General features: G+C 38.0%; 2 protein-coding genes and 1 non-coding gene across 5 annotated transcripts in view; 2 read left to right on the top strand and 1 right to left on the bottom strand.

Moving 5' to 3' along the window:
* The window catches only part of LOC134648995 (23 kDa integral membrane protein-like), a 349,619-nt gene that overhangs the window by 5,791 nt on the left and 326,346 nt on the right, over window positions 1-17,482 (top strand). For 2 of the 3 annotated variants that reach the window (XM_063503683.1, XM_063503680.1), the window contains 4 exons: window positions 3,541-3,717; window positions 4,630-4,795; window positions 5,282-5,364; window positions 5,531-5,804. In XM_063503683.1, the coding sequence (XP_063359753.1) occupies window positions 3,541-3,717; window positions 4,630-4,795; window positions 5,282-5,364; window positions 5,531-5,629 (525 nt within the window). In that variant the 3' untranslated portion in view covers window positions 5,630-5,804. Of the gene's footprint in view, window positions 1-3,540; window positions 3,718-4,629; window positions 4,796-5,281; window positions 5,365-5,530; window positions 5,805-17,482 lie in introns of those variants that run through there. The other variant, XM_063503681.1, reaches the window with a different exon arrangement.
* On the top strand, window positions 6,373-6,443 carry Trnag-gcc (transfer RNA glycine (anticodon GCC)). The gene has a single exon. It is a non-coding gene; the product is annotated as a tRNA-Gly (tRNA).
* Window positions 7,678-17,280, bottom strand: LOC134649098 (uncharacterized). Its single transcript, XM_063503814.1, has 3 exons — window positions 17,089-17,280; window positions 16,417-16,617; window positions 7,678-8,009 (listed from the first exon to the last, which is right to left on the bottom strand). The coding sequence occupies exons 1-3, from the start codon at window positions 17,153-17,155 to the stop codon at window positions 7,678-7,680; spliced, it is 600 nt and encodes a 199-aa protein (XP_063359884.1). The 5' UTR covers window positions 17,156-17,280.

Raw genomic sequence — 17,482 nt, 5'->3', positions numbered from 1 at the left:
GAAGATTAGGCCGATATTTGTGGTAAGAGATAAGTTACGACTCAGGGCGTCTGGTGGCGCTAGTGCTCCTGGCGGTGACCGCTGCACGCTGCGGTCACCATCGCCGTAATTGCTACATGTTCGAAGAAGATTAGGCCGATATTTGTGGTAAGAGATAACTGAGATAAGTTACGACTCGGGGCGTCTAGTGGCGCTAGTGGTATTGGCGTCACCGCTGCGGTGCCGCCGCACCATCGCTATGGTGGTTTAGGTCGATAATTTGTTTATAATTAGTGGTATAGTTACAGCGGTGATAACCGCTGCGTCTCTTTAACGTTGAAAAGCGTTTACTGTAATACTCTTGACAAAGGAAATTAAAAGAAACGTTGGTTTGTTGCCATTAAAAGAAACGTTGGTTGGTTGGTTGCCATTCCTAGTTTACCCTCTGGGTTGGAAAGTCAGATGGCAGTCGCTTTCGTAAAAACTAGTGCCTACGCCAATTCCTGGGATTAGTTGCCAAGCGGACCCCGGGCTCCCATGAGCCGTGGCCAAAATGGCGGACAACGCGAGGAAGAAGAAGTTGGTTGGTTGCCATTCCCAATATAGTCGACGTATAGATGCATCATTTTAAATTGCATTATCTGACAGTACTTACATAAGCTAAGTAAATCATTTGTCGCTATTTGCTACCCATGAAGGATAATGAGATACCTAATCAAAGTAGTATATATTGGAAAAGAACAATGTTATGTGAAACAATGAACGATCATAAAAATGCATCTAGATATGTATTTACGACTAAATACCTAGGTATCTAGGATACACACCAACCGCATCGTCGTGCATAGGTATAAACAACAAAAGGTTATAAAGTGACATGGACAAGAAACCCATTTGGAAAAGCATTTTGTTACTTTAAATTAAAATTTAAAAAAAATCTCCGTTAGTCGGTTTATAAGAATTTTTTTTTTTTGCATACTCGCATGTTGGTATATAAATTTGGTTTAACCCTTTAAAGTTTAAACCATTTGACATTCCTTTCTAGTGATTCAATTTCGAATCGTAATTCTTATAGTAGAGATGCGTTTTTGTTTTAAGTATGATGGCAAGTATGTTACCGCTACCGACTAAAGGGTTTTATTTTCGTTTTCCTCATCTCACTAGAGTCGGGATTATATATCAAGTTCGCTCAGGCCTACCTCGAAAAGTAAAATCGAAATTTCGTTAATGTTCGTTTCTGAAATAAAACAAAAAATAAAATAGTAGTAGTAGTAGTAGTAGTAAACACTTTATTGCACAAAACAAGTACATAACACAGAGATAATCCAGTAAATGTGTACAAAGGCGAACTTATCCCGTTAAGGGATCTCTTCCAGCTAACCTTTAAGTAACTGAGAGATACATTATGAAATGGTAGTCAAACTAAGATAAACTGTACATGACGGCGAGACTTAAAAGAAGTAGCTAACCCTAGAAACATAACTAAATACGATGCGATGCATTAGGTGCAAAGGCATATACATGTATAAATATACGAAACAATTATATATCCATAAAAATATTAATACATACATTTAAATAAATATATATATATATTTAAATACCTACAAATATACTAATATATATAACCGCACAATCCTACCTACGTGTCGTTCAATTGACATTAATATTATTGCCATAACCTCTTTAATTTTGCCTTCAGCGACGCTACAGACTGACACTGCCTCAGCGGAGATGGCAACGCGTTCCATAGCCTCACAGAGTGTATCGTAAATGATTTATTGTAGGACCGGTGTTTGTGGGGAGGAATAGCGAGCGAAAGATCCGCACTAGATCGCAGCCGGTGGTCACTTCCATCCGCCAGAAATCTAAACCGTTCTGCAAGGTAAGCTGGAGAAGAGGGGCAGAACAGCACCTTATAAAGTAGAGATAAGGTGTGCAAGTCTCTACGGCGGCGGATAGGTAACCACTCAAGCTGAGAACGGAACGATGAAACATGGTCAAATTTTCGCAGGCCAAATATAAATCTTATGCAGACGTTCTGCAGGCGCTCCATCTTATTAAGAAGTTCCTCATTAAGGTCCAGGGTCGCAATGTCCCCATAGTCCAAAAGAGGAAGCAAGAGAGAGCGGGCAAGGATAACCTTCGTTCGAAGTGGGAGAAAAGTTTGTAGGCGCCGCAGGGAGTGCAGTGAAGCGAAAAGTCTTTTGCTGACCTCGGCAACGTGAGCTGACCAGGAAAGAGTCTGATCCATGATAATGCCTAAGTTCTTGACAGTAGAGGAGAAGGGAATGTGAGATCCATCAAACAAGATATTAGGCATTATCTGACCAGCCAACTTGGAGATGAAATAAAATAAAATAGTAATGCATAGAAGGACTTTCCTCATACAGTTTCTTTACAGTTTCTTTTGCCCCGAGCAAAATAATCTGTTTCACTTATCCCTCCTGACCCTATCTGCCTCTCAATCGCTCGAATAGACAAGGATGATAATGACCGGAACGACCTCAGGTCAATAAGTTACTATAGGTACTGTATGTAGTTATGCTAATCAGCCAGGGTAAAGGCCTTGTGTTAATAATACCCCTTCAAGTTCACTAGACGTGTAGCCTATCACGCGATCCTTGAAGGCTTCGGGTGAAATCGTTTAATTGAATGTCCGGTCGATTTACTTTTCTCTAGGTATTCAACCGAAAATGGAAGCAGCCTCGTCTACTCGTCTACCTATGTCATACGGTTTATGAGACAAAACGCCTGCACAGTGTCAACCACAGAACATATTAAAGAGGTTAGAATGGCTATCGCGCGCAGTTAGTATCGGAACCGGTGTCGCCGCTCGTTCCTCTCCACATTTACTAACACTCGCGCAACGGTAGTAAAAACTAGCTAGCGCCTTGTGTGCGTGGTGAACGGATAGGCCTCCTTTAGACAGATTTGATGTCTGGCTTCTTAATCTGAAGGTTATTGTGGCGCAAAAAGTCATGTTTACTTCGTTTTTCGGTCAGCGCGGGCGAGTAGCATGCGAGCGTTTGCTCAAAACCGGCGGCGACACGTACCCTGCTCGCATCGCCATTCTAACTAAGTGTGTCAACCCAGCGACCCAGCCCCAATATGCAGCATGGACAGTGGGCACTTTATGAATGAATTCCATGTCTAACGAACATGTCCATGCTATTTTGCAGCTCGCTGTACATAGGTACACGGGTCATAGGACCAGTCGTGAAAACAACGTCAGAACATTTATATCTAAAAATCCTGCTATTTACATTAAGTCTTACGTACCTACCCGGACTGATTTGCGTTATTTTAGATTCGAGTTTCTATCGAGCACACGCAAATCACCTGGCTCGAAATTGTTTTTTCCTATTCCTTACATTTTTTAAACCAACTACGCTACAGAAAATGGATCTAGATTAAAAATCACTATATCACCATTCATTAACCAGCCACATCTTTAGCTTTATCATCAGTTCATCACTCCCCAAAAAGGGAAGAGTGCCTATTACCTTGGTCATTTTTTAATAACATAAGATATAGGTAATATAAGATAAAATGTTCCAGGCGACGATAGTGCTGTCAATCCTGATGGTGATCCAGGGCATCATCGCAGGCGCATCGGTGCGGGTGTCGCCAAAAGACGCAGACCATATACAGGAGTCGCTGAAGGATTCCTTCGACTTGGCGGCCAAGCAGCACAGTCCAAGGCATGTCAAGATGTGGGCTACGACACAGTCTACTGTGAGTACTACAATTATAATAGGCTACATGACTAATTTTTTTTTATGGTATCAATCGATCGGGTTTGTTTTTAGGCTCAAATGTCTATATGGGACCCATTGCATTAAAGTAACACAAAAGTCAAAAATTGTAGTCAAAGTCCGACAGTCGCACTTCACTCGCGAAACGGACAATACAAGAAAATTGCGTTTTTGTCGGTGAAATATTGCGTTTATGCATATAGTTGCTAAACAATATTTTATTGGATGAAATGTAAGGAAGCGAATGGTACCCTTACTTTTATCGTTTTTGGAAGTTAACTTAAATTTTGCAACTTTCAGGTCCTGTAATTTTGTAATTTTTCAATATTTTATTTTAATATCCACATTATTGTGATAAATTGCTCGTTTGCTATCTATTTTACTAGATTTTGGTATAAAATTCAACATGTGTCATCATCCCTATTCTCCTGCTATCAACTAAAGGCATAACCCTTTGAACTCCATGCCTTCGTCATGGTGAAGTGAACCTTTTCGGAATGTACGAAGGTTGATATTGGGCTGTAGCCGCGCACGTCAGTTGAAGTCCTTGGCGATCAAAGATGAGATCCGCCAGAGAACCAAGGTTGAAATAGTTCAAAGAGTTATCACTTGGGTCCACTGTCGTCATCCCAAGTTACTTTGCTGACTACGTCTTCTTCCTCCTGCCCTTATCCCACGTTATGTGGGGTCGGCACATGTTTTTCTCTTGCATTCTCCTCTATCTTGCGTCACCTCACCACTCACTCCTTTCTTTCTCATATCTTCGCCTACTTATATGGCATTCATCCCTCCTCATTACATGCCCATAGCATGCTAACCTACTACTCCTCATCTTCTCCGTTACCGGTGCTACTATCAGATTACGTACTTATACTAATGATAATCCTTACAGTTCCACTGCTGCGGGTTCCAATCCCCCTACGACTACACCCATAACGGGCTTCAAACGCCAGATGTGCCGATCTCATGCTGCCCTACCTACGACTCGGAGCGATCAGACCTGCTTCAAGAGAAGGAGCGGTTCATGTGCAAAGACAGAAGAGAGTTCTTTGACACAGGTATTTGTCTATTTATTATGTTACGTAATGACTAGTGACTACACCTACAACGGACTTCAAACGCCCGATGTGCCGATCTGTATGATTCGGATCGATCGAACTTTCATTTTGTATAAGTAGTCATGTCGCTAAGACGCAAAGTTTCCAAGATATAAGTGAAAAACCGAAAAATAGGACCTTCAAACCTCCCTTGGAATTAGCCTGTTAGTATCTGTACATAGGCATAGAGAAATATAGTAAGACAAGAGTGCTCACTCCATACATCAGTTTTGGTACCAAAAAGACTCATCATGCTCAACAACATAAGACTTTCCGGTCGCTGCTTCATCTATTGTCAAGTAGCAGTACCGATAGTTCCGCTACTCGATGCTAGATGTAGACACTGAAATTAATAGTCTTTTTGGTACCAAAACTGATGTATGGAGTGAGCAATCTATGTATTTATTTCTCTATGACATAGGTATCTATTTTTTTTTTCTAATGCAGGATGCAGTGGCGATGTGCTGATGTTTATATCGGAGACCGCTCAGTGGGTGTTCCATGTCTCTACTGCCCTGATAGTTTTTGAGGTAATTGTATATAAGTACTTGTTACAGCATTTAGAATTAGAACTAGAGAAGAATTAGTCAGAGAAAATCATGAAATATAGGTACCTGGAACCGCTCGACGTTTTTGTTTTCTTTAGTTTCTGAACCAACAACATCATGAAGACTTAATAATTGCAATTTTTTTCAGTTCCTTTCGGTTGCGTTTGGAGGGATTCTTGTCAAGAGACGAAAAGAACTAGCTAAAGCGAATGAGAACGAAAATCCCGACGACAAGGAAGCTAAATGATTATCATCTCACAACAAAATACTTATTTTATGTGCCAACCCTGCCAAATAGCATGAAAAACTGGCCAAGATCTCGGATTACTTGAAATTACTAACTTAATTTATTTTTCATTGCAAACTTCATTGTAGAAATTGCCTTACTTTACGAGTTACAAAGTAAACTACAATGAGATTTATTGAAGGGTTTCATTTATTCCTAAAAATAACTTTTGAGATTAGCGCCATCTATACATTACACGGCGCGTTATCTGGCCACGCTACAGTATTAAACAACCCGTAGGTAGCTAAACGTCTCCGATTACTCAACCTCTTAGTACATGAGATGAACCATAGATGACACTAACAAAAAACGTACCGGTTGGTAGGTCCATTTTTAATCCAATATTGCGCTCGTTAAAATAAAACATCTGGGTGACCGAGCTTCGCTCGGAAAACATATAAAAACTCGAAAATGCGCGTTTTCCCAGAGATAAGACCTAGCTAGATCGATTTTTCGTCCCCAAAAACCCCCATATAGCAAATTTCATCCAAATCGTTAGAGCCGTTTCCGAGATCCCCGAAATATATATATAAATAAACAAGAATTGCTCGTTTAAAGGTATTAAATAGATTAGATCAGATAGAATTTAAAGTAGGTAATAAATAATTGTAAATTACTTGAAATTACCATGCAAAACTCATTTGAATTCTATTTCATATTTAGATTAACTATTAAGATTGATTTTTTCATTCCTTACAACGTAAGCATCGGTGGTTCAGTGGTAGAATGCTCGCCTGCCACGCGGGCGGCCCGGGTTCGATTCCCGGCCGATGCATGTTTTTTTCTCTATTTTTTTTATTGACTAGCGACTCGCTCCGGCCCGTTTGTATTTTTTTTTCGATTTTTAATTATTTTAATTTGTAAGGAGTTCTCGTTATTCGCTCCGAACTCTTAGTTATAGTCCGACAAGAAATTGTAGAAATTAAAAAGTGGCAACATTGTAGGTCGTCCCGTTTTCTTAGATTGATTTGAAAGGAACTATAATAATTAAAAATTAAAAATCGAAAAAAATCAAACCCGCTCGTTTGATTTTTCCTGTGTTTAAAAGCCTACACCAAATTTTGTAAAAATATTTTCCATAATGTCCAGGAAGTTTTCCTCCTGAGGGATACGTTTGTAATATGGAGAAGTGACTGACCCTTTTCCTCTTAAGATGGCCATGGTAGAACCCGAAGGTAGCCGTGCGAAATTTATTAATAAATATTTAAAAAATCGTTTATTTCCGAAAAAATATTCACTTGGATACAGTTTTTCGTTTTTTACTCACCTCCACACTAGGCAATGCCTGTCCCGTGGAGGAGAGAATGATAATCTTAACTAGATAAAAACAATAATGCTAGTAAAACTAGTAACAATTACAAAATAAATTATTAATTTATTACAGAAAATATTATCAGAGAGCTGAAATAGGTAGGTATTATACATTAGTTATTGCAACAGGTAAGTCTAAATTATAATGCTAGACAGTGGTTATTGAATATATTAAGAGAAATAAAGACAAAGCAAAATAAAGTAAGTTGTTGACTCTTAACTTCACAAAGTAAATATTAATATTAGGCAATAATAAAATTTATGTTTGTGTAAGTATGTTGTGTGTGTGTGTGTGTGTGTGTGTGTGTGTGTGTGTCTTTGTGTGCGCGTGTGGAATACAGTGCATCGATATGGTTGTTTTCATATGAGTATCCTTATGAGGTTCTCTGTCTCTGAATAGGATAGGATAGGTGCATCATGCACTTTAATAATAGCTTTTTTGTTTCAATTATTGAATGTTCCTGAAATTTATAAAGCCTAAGTTAAGTATTGCCTCTCTAGAAGATAAGTCAAATATGAAAGCTTAAGTATTGACTTTCTAGATTCTAGAAGATAATTTAAGTCAAATATGAAAATTAAATAAATAAAAAACTTGATTTATCCATGTACAACTTTTATTTACCATTTATAGACATTTATCTTGATGATAAAGAGATCTGTTTAAAATAACCTTTACTAATTCTACTTCAAATAACTTGTTACGCATTCTTCTTTTTTTGTCTAAGTATTAGAGCTGGCGTTATGTCGGTTATATCACCTGTAACAGGGTATTGTGTCAAACGCACCAGTGTTGTTCTAGCTATATCATGTTCATCATATTCTTCTTCTGGTTCATCCTCTTCCGTTCTGGCTTCAACTGTAGTTTTTGTATCCTTTGTTTTGACTTTAACTGTAGTTTTGGTAGCCGGTTTGCCAGCAGGAGATACATAATCCAATTTTTCTTTTGCTTCGTCATCCATGTCATCGATTTCATGAAGAATCTTATTTACGTCCTCAAGTTCTTTAAAACTTAAGTCTTCTATGGAAATACCTATAAATGCATTGATTAGGGAATTAAATAGTTATCATACTGATGATACTTAGGTATTATTTGGTATTATCAAACAACACCATTCCAGACCCACTATGAAACCTACGTTTACTACGTTCTTGACATTACCATCATTTAAGAAGTATTTTTAATGACATTTACTGTGACAACGTTCTATGGTGGCTCACAAATCAGTTTGGTCGGTTGTAGGTATAGAGAGCTGACGCTAAAAACAGCCAAAAAATTTACGTCCTTTGTGCAAAGCTGACCTAAAGAGACCATGTTTAGATATTATTTCAAATGCGAAAGTAACTCAGTATCTAGCTTATTGCCACTTGTCCTTTAAATCCATTTGATTAAACATGATTTTGCCAAAATTAGCCCGTCGTGGAACATGTGTCTGTTTTTTTTAAGCACTGAAATCTTAAGACAATAAGTATCAATTTAACTCCTCTTACGAAAAGCGTGAAGGCTAGGAAATACCCCGTCCCCGTCCGTAATTACTATTGTTGTTGTGGCTTATTTGCCACTCTTAACAATAAGACTTCTTTTGGCTTCTTTCTTTCAGATTTGTTAGGGAAGGCCAATTACTATGTAGTGGCCAATAACTAGTCACCCTATCTATACCGGAACATTCCTCGCGGGGCACTTCTGGATGAGACTAGCCCAGGACCGGGATAAGTGGGATACACAAAGAGCTATGCTCAGCAGTAGCTGATAGGAGGCTAAAATGATGATGATACAGAAACACTTATAGCCTCGACGTCTGCATGTGTCTGTCTGTTATACGAAGATCCCTGCTAGCGAAGCCGCGGTATACGTCAAACATCAAACATCAACATTTATTCAGCAAATAGGCCACAAGGGCACTTTTACACGTCAACATGGAATTTACATACAGCAAAAAAAAACACATCAACAATTATAAAATACAACTAAGCCGCAGATATGAAATCAAAGTAATGTATTACATAGAGATGTATTAAAGTCTCTAAATGTCGAATTACAAAAAAAACTATAGTAATAGTATTGAAAAAAAAAACAAAGATACAAAAACTATAATCTAAAATTATTTAGAGGTGTAAATGTCTCGAAGTGTCATAACTAAAAGATTACAATAATATAGTTTAATAATATACCTCTTTCTCGACCATAGTATTTCGTCTTCCCTATACAGTAGTGCGAGCAGTGGTACTCATTCTCAAACATGTTCTCAGTGGGACAGCCGCGCCAGAATTCAATCTCGCACCTCGATCCGTACTTGTAGTACGAGAACACGGGGGTTGGAGGGGTCCCGCAGTCGCTCGTGTTTAAAGGGAGGAGGCAGTATTCGTCGGGCACTGGGAAAATTTAATACAGATCACCTACTTTAACTAGAGATGTTCATCTTTGTAGTTGTTTTTTGTTTTATGCTTTGGTTGTACATACAAGCTATCTCTGGTAAAAAAAATCGTTTAACCCGCACACATATCACATATCAATGTGGTTCAGTGAAGGGGACGAACTGAAAATCAGCGCTGCGCTGGCAATTTGTAATAAAATGGCTGACGCAGCGTATGCTGAGCCCATACAATAGAGCATTTGTGTGGCAATAAATGGTTTATTATTCTTCTTATTCTTATTCTTATCATCTGTATGATTGAAATACTGAATACCCAAATCACTATAGATGATCTTACAATATTTAAAGAGTTTCCTTGATCTCTACCATCATCAGATCCTGACCTGAAGACAGTACACGTTGACAAAAAAATTACTCTGACATATCGTTGATAATTTTAACATCGATTAGCTGTACGTTTGTGTGTCGAAGCTAAATGAGAATATTTTGAAAGATAACGTCAAACATTTTTGGGCTGCCCTGGATTCTTTAAGGTGACAGGCCATTTCCAACTGCACAACACCTACCAAGAACCCTCTTGATGTAATTGATGATGAACGAATAAGGATTATGGCTATTTCATTGTAATTACTTACCTAGTTTAACATAATTAAAAAACACAATTAGTAAAAAAATTTGGAAATAGGAAAATTCCAGTTTCATTTTGCCTCTGGTAACAAAATTAGCGTCTTTACTATAATATGGAATGATGAAAGTTAATTGACCATGGTCATTAAAAATTGACTATTAAATTAACTGCGAAAGTTAAATTAACAGTGTAATTAATGAGGTTTTTTTGTTGCTATTCAGTCGCAATTTACATTGAACTCACTATTTTAGTATCGTCTTTAAAAGCGGCATTTGCTTATTTATCTAAAAGATGATTTGTTTATAGGTATGATCACAAATTGACCCAAAATGGATCCCTGTGTCAATCCGCATTTTATACTTATCGATAAGGTTTTTTTAGTCTTTCCGTGTGGTTTTCGATTGCAGTAGTTTCTATAAATGAGTCAAATCAAAAACTTTTTTTTACGTAGAGTAGATTTTATTCATATATATGTCGGGGACGGATGGTCCCGATGGCGGTGGGCGCGTGGGGGTAGTACCTAGATGTATTACTTCACAGCCAAAATAGTAGGTATGCTACCTACGCATGAAATAAACATTCGGACTCATTAACCATACTAGTGCCTTTAGTACTAAATAATCAAAACGACCAATCACTATTCCAAAATTTGAATCAAAATAAAAAGATCACATGAAACCGTTCAAATCTTTATTTTACAAAAGTAAGCTTCTAATGGCACATAAGAAATCAAAATAACACTTGGAATAAAACACTTAGCTAAACGGTTAAAGAACGTGAGAATCTATAAGCTTTCAGAATAATCCTTCAGGTGTAAGCCTTCAGGAACGTAGCGAATTAGGCACGAGCTTGGCTAACGTCCGATCTCTAGCGCGGTCCGATCAAGAAGCAGGAAGCCAGTTCCAGCGGCGGAGCCAACCGCTCCCGCCTCCAATTCAAGTTGGTAAACCTGCCTGACCAGTCTACCAACATAACGACAAAAATGCCTGCTCGTGCCTACGTTCACTCAAGATACTACGTCATCTTGACGTTCCAAAGCCTTCTACCTGTCATTTTAGTTCAACAATACGCCAAACATTGCTAATCGATTTTATACAGGCGTCCAACTATGAACTGTAATGCTGCAATACGTCTTTCTGGTGTCTCGCTCCGACACGGCCGTCCTGCGCTACACACGTCCTCGTGTGTGGGTGTACGCATTTGATTCTGTAACAAAATACTCAGCACAGTATCTCATCGCTCGGTCATTCCTGACCAACAATTTGGGTCTCACTCAAATTACTATTAAAATCAAACTGTTATCAATCAAACCAGAAAAAATAATTGTTCAAAATTACTTTAACAATCCTCAATTCTCTAGTCAAAAATAGTCCATCGAGCAACGACTGAATAAAAATAATCATCAGTAATCATCGCCGCTATCTAACGGATATACTCCAATAATCATCGCCTCCATCTGGCGGATACTCTCAAATTTATGTGAAAACAGAACAATCCCAAACATCAAATCACAAATCACAACAGCTCTAATTCATTGCTCGACAGTATCACTACTATTGTCGTCAATATCAATTTACGGGGAAATTATCTGGCAAAAAAAAAAAAAAATTGATCATGTGATCTAAATTTTTGTAAGGCATCTTAAAATAAATAAGATTCTGAATTGATAGTTCCAATTTTACTCATATGAACACAGTACATAAACGGGAATTCATTTTTAACAAAACAACACCAGTCCTTCGGTGCATTGCCAGTCCTTCGGCAGATACCAGACCCTCGTCAGAAGTAACCATCTCAGCCGCGTAAGTGCTACTCCTCGCAAAGAGCATTCTGCACATAAAAAGCAGACCACGTGCACCTCTTACATGCTCCGGCACTTCTGATGCGGTCACTAAACAATACCCAGTCCATCGGGCATACTTTCAGTCCATCGAAAGCAAACCAGTATTGCCCAGTCCATCGGGCGTGCCTTCAGTCCATCGAAAGCATGACAGTATTGCCCAGTCCATCGGACGTGCCTTCAGTCTATCGAAAGCAAAACAGTAGTGCCCAGTCCATCGGGCATAATTTCAGTCCTACGAAAGTACAAGCTTTCAGTCCGTCGAAAGCAAAACAATGTTAACAGTGAATTCCAAAAAAAGAAAATAAAAACAGGTCTTTAAATCATGTTACTCAGAACCATTGGTACTATCAGCGTCAACTAATCAACTGAAACTGAACATTACTGATCAAAATCACTAAAGATAGCTTTCTTCTTTAGCTTTAACAACAGAAACTCGCTCAAGACTTCTATGCAGAAGTAAAACATCTCAAAATAATCCCAACGAAATGGGAACTGCTCACCAGCTTAATAAAGTATGATGCACGCGACCAAGTCAAAGGTGGTGGTGGTGAGGTCCAACCCAAGCACGGAGGCTGATCCTTTCCGCTTGCCGTTGCCGTTGCTGCGGCAGATTGCGAGAGACACGATGTGGTTCAGCATAGCTGGCTGTTACTGAAATCATCGTTTGCACGGTATCAGGTTTATCATGTATGCAGGCTAAACTCAAAAGGTTTATGAAATGCAAGGTAGCAGTCACAAAAAACATGTTTCCAATGTATACGGGATTTCAAAAATCTCAGAATAAAATTTAAACTTCAATGAGTTCGTTTTATTTCCTTCTATGAACAAACAAACGTGTGTTCCAAAAATAAGTAACACGGTAAAATGGGCCAATACGAAAAGTGACAGCTTATTAGTTACGTTCGACTGTTATGCTTCGCCATTACACTCAAAATAAAATTCACTAATAAACAATGAGAACGAAACCTGTCCTTTTATTTCCTTAAATCTCCAGCACAGAAGATACTGCACAGCTGCTTCTCTGTCACGGGCGTAATGGTGTCTGCAAGTTCACTCGGCTCTGGCTGCAGGACACTGCACTGTAACATTAATTTTCATATGCGTAGCTCATGTTTCCATAGTATGCACGATTTGTGATCTATCACGGCATTACGAGCAATAATTTGTCGCAATTTTATTAATTACTAAACGTTACAGGGTAAAGATTATATAATCCTATGCATTGGCAAATCAGCAGGATCAATTTCTAACGGTGCATTGTATTTTCATGAAAAAAAAAATATTTTTTGAGGGTAGATGCACAAGTGAGCGATGAAATAATATCACGTCGCGACAGCCAATATTTGATTTTAATTAACAATATGGATTTCACATCAAAATAACTTAAGATCACTTAGATTTCAACGGATTTTAAAAATTAATTGTATTTTCAAATCAATTATTGAGGGTAGATTCACAAGTGAGCGATGAAATAATATCACGTCGTGATAGCTAATACTTGGTTTTAATTAACAGTATGGATTTCAAATCAAAATAACTCGAGATCGCCTCGATCTCAATGGATTATAAAAATTAATTGTAAAGAAACGCGGCGATACCAGAGATGACGTCACGTTACGACCGCTATGCTCGACTGCCTCAATCATAATTCACAATTTCACAATAATTCTCACCAAATAACAATGAATTACACTCACCATTCAATCAAGGTTAGACACGTGAGCTTACCATTACAAAGTGTCTAGATTATGGAATGTAGGTCACCAGAAATACACCACGCTCCCAGGTGGCTGTGTAAGCAATACATGAAACTCCGCATCTATCCCACTTCTGATGTCGGGGACGGATGGTCCCGATGGCGGTGGGCGCGTGGGGGTAGTACCTAGATGTATTACTTCACAGCCAAAATAGTAGGTATGCTACCTACGCATGAAATAAACATTCGGACTCATTAACCATACTAGTGCCTTTAGTACTAAATAATCAAAACGACCAATCACTATTCCAAAATTTGAATCAAAATAAAAAGATCACATGAAACCGTTCAAATCTTTATTTTACAAAAGTAAGCTTCTAATGGCACATAAGAAATCAAAATAACACTTGGAATAAAACACTTAGCTAAACGGTTAAAGAACGTGAGAATCTATAAGCTTTCAGAATAATCCTTCAGGTGTAAGCCTTCAGGAACGTAGCGAATTAGGCACGAGCTTGGCTAACGTCCGATCTCTAGCGCGGTCCGATCAAGAAGCAGGAAGCCAGTTCCAGCGGCGGAGCCAACCGCTCCCGCCTCCAATTCAAGTTGGTAAACCTGCCTGACCAGTCTACCAACATAACGACAAAAATGCCTACTCGTGCCTACGTTCACTCAAGATACTACGTCATCTTGACGTTCCAAAGCCTTCTACCTGTCATTTTAGTTCAACAATACGCCAAACATTGCTAATCGATTTTATACAGGCGTCCAACTATGAACTGTAATGCTGCAATACGTCTTTCTGGTGTCTCGCTCCGACATATATATATATGCTCCAAAAACATGACAAAAAAAACAATAAATAAATACAACTTAAAATTACAATTAAACTTAAAAACTTATTACAAAAAAACATTTAGAAAAAGGTCACTTCTGTGGGCAACACAATATAAAGTTAACGACTCTGGTCCATACGTCTCGTTTTTCTTATTTGAGTCTCAACTCAAGTACTAAAAATGTAAGTAGTAGGTATATGCCACCTGAAAAAGGTGCAGCGTGAAAATTAGCTTTAGATTCACTTGACTTAGCGATGTCTATAGTTCGGCATACTGTAAAATGTGTATGACCCTAATGGTGTGTAAATATCTGGGGGCATTGTAGTGCCCCCGCCAAGACGTATATTTTTTCCAGAATGATATACGTTTGAATTTGATATACATTTGAATTTTGAATGGCTACCCCGGATTTCAAATAGGAGAATACATATAGTTTTTTCTTATATCATTGAGACTCTCTTACCTTGCTCTATAATACCTGTAGTATAGAAATAGAAGTTCTGCATATTTATTATTGGTATTTACCTACTACATTTTAATAACAATTAAAACAGGTCACTCAAGTTTAGTATTTCAAGTCGAAATTTGCTCATCTCATCTGCGTCGGTGCGCCAACGCGTGCTCCCGATGATGCTCCTTGGTATGAATTAAAAAATGTAGACCAATTGTGACGTTATCTATGAAAAGGGACCTTATTGTCGATGGCGCTTACGCCATTATTAACGATGCGCCAATATAAATACAATGCCGCGCGACGCTATGCGGCCTAAGCGCCATCGACAATAAGGTCCCTTTTCATAGATAATGCCCCAATTTTCGACTTAAGACACGCGGCCGACCCGTCTTAATTTTAATATTTGGTACTTTGTACCTTCGGAGTACTAAATAAACGCACCTAAAAATGAATTATTTTTGAAAAACAACTTGTTTATTTTTCATTGATAGCTTTTATTTCCCATTTCAGCAAGATCAACTTTATCAAATGTTGATTTGTAGACTTTAACTTGATGTTAAAGAACGTGTTTGGTTAGTTTATTTTGATTTCGTCTAATCTTTAGAATTTCTGGTTGCATTGCATCATAAGTTCCTGTAATAGGATATTGTGTCAAATATACCAGTGTTGTTCTGACAATCTCATCATGTAGTTCTCCCTCTTCATCCGTATCTTCTTCACTGGCTTCATTTGTATCTGTTTCACTTGTATCTTCGCTGGCTTTAGCTGTAGTTGTAGTTTTATTTGAGTTCTTAGGTCGTTTCTTAAGCGATAATATTTGTTTTGATTCGATTGTGATATCTATTTGGTTGACAATACGATGTACTTCTTCTAGTTCGGCAAAATTCAAATGTTCTATGGAAATTTTGATTCTCCCTTTCCAGGACCCTGTAAATATACTGATTTAAGTATTAATTATCATAGTAATAAATACGTAAGTAATGAAAAGTTTGACGCTTGGAAACTGTCTTTGAGTAAAGCTACAAGTGTCTGTTAGTATAATTGTAAATGCGAAAATAACTCTGTATCTAGAATCGAGAAATTATTTTCACAATATGAAGTCCACTAGATCACACTTATTATTGTATAGCTTAGTACCAAAATTAGACCATGTGGGTGTGATCTCTATTGAAACATTTGAAACCCACGCGGGAGGAGCCGTGACCAGAGCTAGAGTTAGACCAAGCTGAGTTGGCAGCGATTGTGGTAGCCCAGACTGTGCAAGTGTTAACTTAAACACTTTACTGTAGGGCTATGATAGCCGGCTCTTTATCATTTGTCACCATGGCTGACACGTTCTAACAAATATGTAAGTGCGAAAGTGACGCATGACAGGTGATAAAAATACGACCATGATAGCTGGTCTGCACATAAACTAGTTTACACAAAAAAACGAAACAAAGTAAAAGAGGTATAAGTATATGTAAAAACGAACATATCCCCAAAAGGGATGTCTTCCAGCAAACCATTGAGAAAATGAGAAAGGAACACACACAAGTGGAAAGACAACTTGACATGAACATATAACAATATTAAAATATTGGACATATAGAAATATGATAAACAGACCTTTTTCCCGTCCATAGTACTTCGTCATCCCTATACAGTACTGCGAGCAGTGGTACTCGTTTTCGAACATATTATCTGTGGGGCAGCCGCGCCAGGTCTCGATCTCGCACCGGGACCCGTACTTAAAGTATGAGAACACGGGGGTCGGGGGGGTCCCGCAGTCACTCCGGTTAAGGGGGGAGAGGCAGTATTCGTCGGGTACTGGGAACAATCATGATGATTTTTACAAGCTTTTATTTCGTTTCATATGTCCCTTGCAAATTAAAGACCCACTTCGCGGTTTCCGAACAGGCTGAAAATTTTCACACATATCGAAGTCGGGTGACAATGTAATATTATGGTACCAACGAGCTGATCTAATGATGGCGACAGGTGAACTCTGTGATAAAACAACGCAGCCTGATTGTGTTCGGGGTTGTTAGAATTGTCTCGATGACGTTGCCTGTGAAAAAAAGGTTGTACCAAAAATTTAATCTTTGTAGTTTGTCAAAAACTTCTTGTAATTTTGGTTATTTTTTATTGCTAGTAAAAATTTGACACGTTTGCTGAATAAAAGTTTGATGTTTGATGTATAGGTATCTGATTATGTTATGTATAGAGGTATGTGTCTTCAAATGATTCATAATCAACAAATAACAATTAACATTATGGTTATACATATTAATTACTTACCTAATTTAACATAATTCAAATAAAGAATTATTAAAAGAAGTTGAAAATAGGAAAATTCCAGTTTCATTGTGCCTCAGCCAATAAAATCGAGTGCTAATCAAAATCCTTACTTTACATTTAATGAAGAAAGTTAAGTGGCTATTAAAAATGAACCATGAAATTGACTTTTAAAGTTAAATTAGTTCATAAAATGCAAAGTTTTAGGAGCCCGGGCGTAATTACATAATGTTAGAAGACTGTCATATTGGGACGCTACCTAATATTTATTTTTTTCATGTTCTATGTTTTGCAAACTTAATAACTTGTGTAATACAACTTAATGGACTTTCATAATACGAGGTAGATATAGTTCGGTTTCTAAATTTTTTCACATTTAGTAAGCAAATAGGTACCT

The sequence above is a fragment of the Cydia amplana genome, chromosome 6, assembly GCF_948474715.1.
Source record: "Cydia amplana chromosome 6, ilCydAmpl1.1, whole genome shotgun sequence".
In the NCBI taxonomy this organism is placed as follows: domain Eukaryota; kingdom Metazoa; phylum Arthropoda; class Insecta; order Lepidoptera; family Tortricidae; genus Cydia; species Cydia amplana.
This window is presented reverse-complemented; position numbering and strand designations above follow the sequence as displayed.